The sequence below is a fragment of the Takifugu flavidus genome, chromosome 5 (genome assembly GCF_003711565.1).
Source record: "Takifugu flavidus isolate HTHZ2018 chromosome 5, ASM371156v2, whole genome shotgun sequence".
Lineage (NCBI taxonomy): Eukaryota > Metazoa > Chordata > Actinopteri > Tetraodontiformes > Tetraodontidae > Takifugu > Takifugu flavidus.
Window position 1 is genome coordinate 3083551 of NC_079524.1, and position 3447 is coordinate 3086997.

The window sequence follows — 3447 nt, forward strand, 5'->3', positions numbered from 1 at the left end:
TTCGAAAATACAAATATTACAAAATTGAACAAGTTTTTCTTCTTAATGTAATCACCTAAATTAAACTTCATTTTTCTATACCTCAAAAAAAGAAGAAACCCTAGGAAAAACCATTTAAAGCAAGGTTGTGATGAAAAAGCACGTTGCAGTTTATTTTGAGACAGTACTCTCCGTGGTACTTAAAAGAGCAGCCTCCAAATCACAACTGAGTAACATTTACTGACAAACTAACCACTTTCCCCACCGACAAAACCTGCTCTGCTGGGAAAACCTCTGGATCACAAATACAGTCTGAAGGGAAAGTGCAGTCTAATCCGAATAGGTTCAGAACGCAGGTTCATTGTGACCATAATAAGGAAGTGAGGCCTCAATCTTTCCTCTGGAGGCTGATGTTTCACGTTTGGTAGTCGTGTCTTTCGCGTCATTCAGAACGAAAATAAGGGATGAACCCCAACGACCACGTGCGGGGTAGGAAAATCGGGGTTGACGTCAGTGTCCATATAAGGAGTGCCGGCTAGTCCATATTTGGGGATTCCGCCCGTGACGTCCGGTTACTGTGCTACACTGGGGGCGTGGTTGTCATAACCCCGCCCATCGCACAGCTGTTATCAATGAAGAAGTGAAACTCCAGATAAGACGATTAAACTGGACGGTGAATTGAACAGGAGTTACCCGAGCGTTGAGCACATCTTTTTACAGCAGCTCTGAATATCCGGTAAAAGTAGCTTTTCAAGCACAGCGCTTGAAATTGTCTGGGGGGAAATGTTTTTTAAATGTTGCGTCTAAAGTAAAGGACTTAATTATTGAATCACCTTAAGACCTCAGGAAGTCATGGCATCTATCGAGCCGTTGGAGATAACTGGAAATGAGCTGGTTCACCTCCTCGGGAGCCAGCGGGACCAGTACCCCTGTGCGGGGTGCGTGGTGCTGGACTGCAGGCCGTTCCTGGATTTTTCTCTCGCACACATTTACGAGTCCAGGAACGTCAACTGGAATTCAATGCTGCGTCGCAGGTCCAAGAGCTCGGTGGTGGCTCTGGAGTGGCTCATCCCGGACAAGTCGCTCCTGGGGCGGCTGCGGCGCGCCGAGTTCTCCGCCGTGGTGGTTTTGGATGAGGGCAGCCGCTGCGTGAAGGAGCTGAAGCCGGAGAGCGTGGTCAAAATGCTGCTGAGCGCCCTGCAGAACGAGACGCAGACGCAGATCTGCTTTCTACAAGGTAAAAACGTGTTTTGTTTTATAGTGGGGGGGGGGGGGGAGGTTTTTGGCACATTGATGACAAGTTTATTTATTCCTCAGTGAAACAAACCCACATTTTGTGGACTTTGTTGTCTCGTTTATTCATTTGAGTTATTATTTTTTAATGGGAGCTTATAGGCAAGCTTGTTAATAGTCTGACCTCCATTTAGGTGGATTTGAGGGATTTTCAGAGGCCTACCCAGACCTGTGTTGCCTCTCTGCCAGTGAGGATCCCACAGTGGAGGCCGAGCCGACAGGGACAGGTCGAAGGACGCCAGCATATGACCGGGTATGGTCAATTCCACGCTGCAGTGGGTGACGCTGCATCAACAACAGCTCAAATGTCACGAACCAAGGTTCACTTTTCTAATGACCGACCTTCTGATCCTGTAAAGGATGGTCCCGTGGAGCTGCTGCCCTTCCTGTACTTGGGCAGCGCCTTGCACTCGTCGCGCAGAGAGACCCTCACCGCGGCGGGCATCACCGCCGTGCTCAACGTTTCCTCCACGTGCCCCAATTTCTACGAGGGGGACTTTGAGTACCTGCGGCTCACTGTGGAGGACAGCCTCGCCGCTGACATCAGGGCCTGCTTCTCCACAGCCATCGCCTTCATCGGTGAGGTTCCTTTGTGAGCCCCAGTTAATGCCTGGTGTTAGTTAGGCTGGGGTCCTCTAGTAATTAAAGCAAAAGTTTCTCTAAACAGCTTTACACCTTAACCCATTTAGTCGTCTTGTGGACCAACAGTTGTGAGGCAAAAAGGTTAAAAATGTGTGTTTTTGCAATGTGCTGTGACCTTATGGATGTTTAATATATATTGACTAATCCCAGTAACAGTAAAATATAGCTCTAGTTTCTGCTGAATCAGTGTTTTCGCGTCTAAATCTCAAACCTGTGGACTCGCTGACCTTCTGCTGATCATCCCCCCCCCATTTTGTCTCTTTTTGCAGACTCGGTGAAGCAGCGCGGAGGTCGGGTGCTGGTCCACTGTCAGGCAGGTATTTCCCGCTCTGCCACCATCTGCCTGGCGTACCTGATGCACACGCAGCGCGTCAAACTGGACGAGGCTTTCGACTTCGTCAAGCAGCGGCGCCAGGTCATCTCCCCCAACCTGGCCTTCATGGGCCAGCTGCTGCAGTTCGAGACCGACGTCCTCTGCCGTGGGTGAAGGTCGGGGAGCGTCTGCTGCTACGCTTCGCTCTGCTCTCGTGCTCGACTCCCGGAGGAGGCGTTGGCTGTACCGGAGTGGTATCAGCGGCGCAGTGTGTGCGTTTTAAAAAGCACGCACGCTTCGCAGAGCCGGTGATGGTTGCTCTTGGCAACGTGTCTGCTGGGTGCACGGCTTGGAACGTAAACCAAAATGTGAGCAGTCAGAGACACTCTGAGATTATTTCCTCCGTGTTTTGTACGGAGAAAACCCAAGGGTGACGTTTGACCTGTTGCCAGGGCTCCTTCTGCTTCGACACTGTTTGTTCAGTCTTCACCACTGGTGTAATATTTGCTTTTGTATCAGACGACATGGCGTTGGTTACTTTTATCTGATGGGCAGATGTAAAGTAACTGAAGCGGGTCTTTTGTTGTCTTGTATTATGTAAATAGAAATCCTATTTTTATATTTATTATATTTATCAGAATTCTGATAATGACGACTTTGAGCACTTTACACTGACAAAAACTGAGATCCTGTAGTTCATTTCACTGCAATAAATCCTGCTGGTGAGCACCCGCACACTGGTTTGATGTCTCTTTTTATTCCACAACAGATGGTAAAAGTTATTGTAGTTTCTAAAAGCACCTGATAATGATTAGATAATGACTTGTGACTCATTTTAATAAGGCATATGTTTTTGTAGTGTTTCTTTCCTGACCTCTCTTGTGTGGTTTATCATAATTTTTAGTTACCCAAGTCTTTTACATAAACCCTGGAAAAATTACAGTAAAGAGAACAGTAGTTAATAATTAAATGACAAGACAAACACAAGGAATTTACTTTTCCTGTCATTCAGTGGAGCTCTGCTCTGAACAGTTTATATTTTTTTAACAGAAATCTCTGGAATTTTTATTGCAGCACTTTAACTTATCTGAGAATTTTTGTACACTGCAGGATGTGATGTGTAAATCAACGCATGTAAAAACTTAAACTGTTCTCTGAAGGGGAGCCGCCGTCATTCAGATCTAAGAACCGTGCAGGCAAAAAGCTATATATATACTGTA

The 3447-nt window shown here is 46.9% G+C and overlaps 2 protein-coding genes across 2 annotated transcripts in view; both read left to right on the top strand.

Moving 5' to 3' along the window:
• Window positions 1-32, top strand: part of LOC130525720 (izumo sperm-egg fusion protein 1) — a 6071-nt gene extending 6039 nt beyond the window's left edge. Inside the window, exon 10 of the mRNA XM_057032779.1 lies at window positions 1-32. This exon is cut by the window's left edge and continues 554 nt beyond it. The gene's annotated coding sequence lies outside the window, so the exon portion shown is untranslated.
• Window positions 33-623: 591 nt separating this feature from the next.
• dusp2 (dual specificity phosphatase 2) lies at window positions 624-2962 on the top strand. Its single transcript, XM_057032778.1, has 4 exons — window positions 624-1216; window positions 1407-1525; window positions 1632-1851; window positions 2184-2962. Exons 1-4 carry the CDS (start codon window positions 832-834, stop codon window positions 2399-2401), a joined length of 942 nt encoding a protein of 313 aa, XP_056888758.1. The 5' UTR covers window positions 624-831; the 3' UTR covers window positions 2402-2962.
• Window positions 2963-3447: the final 485 nt, after the last annotated feature.

Excerpts from the sequence above, each read along its gene's own strand:
- dusp2 (XM_057032778.1), top strand. The coding sequence starts at position 832 with ATGGCATCTATCGAGCCGTTGGAGATAACTGGAAATGAGCTGGTTCAC. Across the intron at positions 1,526-1,631 it reads GGACGCCAGCATATGACCGG|GATGGTCCCGTGGAGCTGCT; the intron begins GTATGGTCAATT and ends GATCCTGTAAAG. Across the intron at positions 1,852-2,183 it reads CACAGCCATCGCCTTCATCG|ACTCGGTGAAGCAGCGCGGA; the intron begins GTGAGGTTCCTT and ends CTCTTTTTGCAG.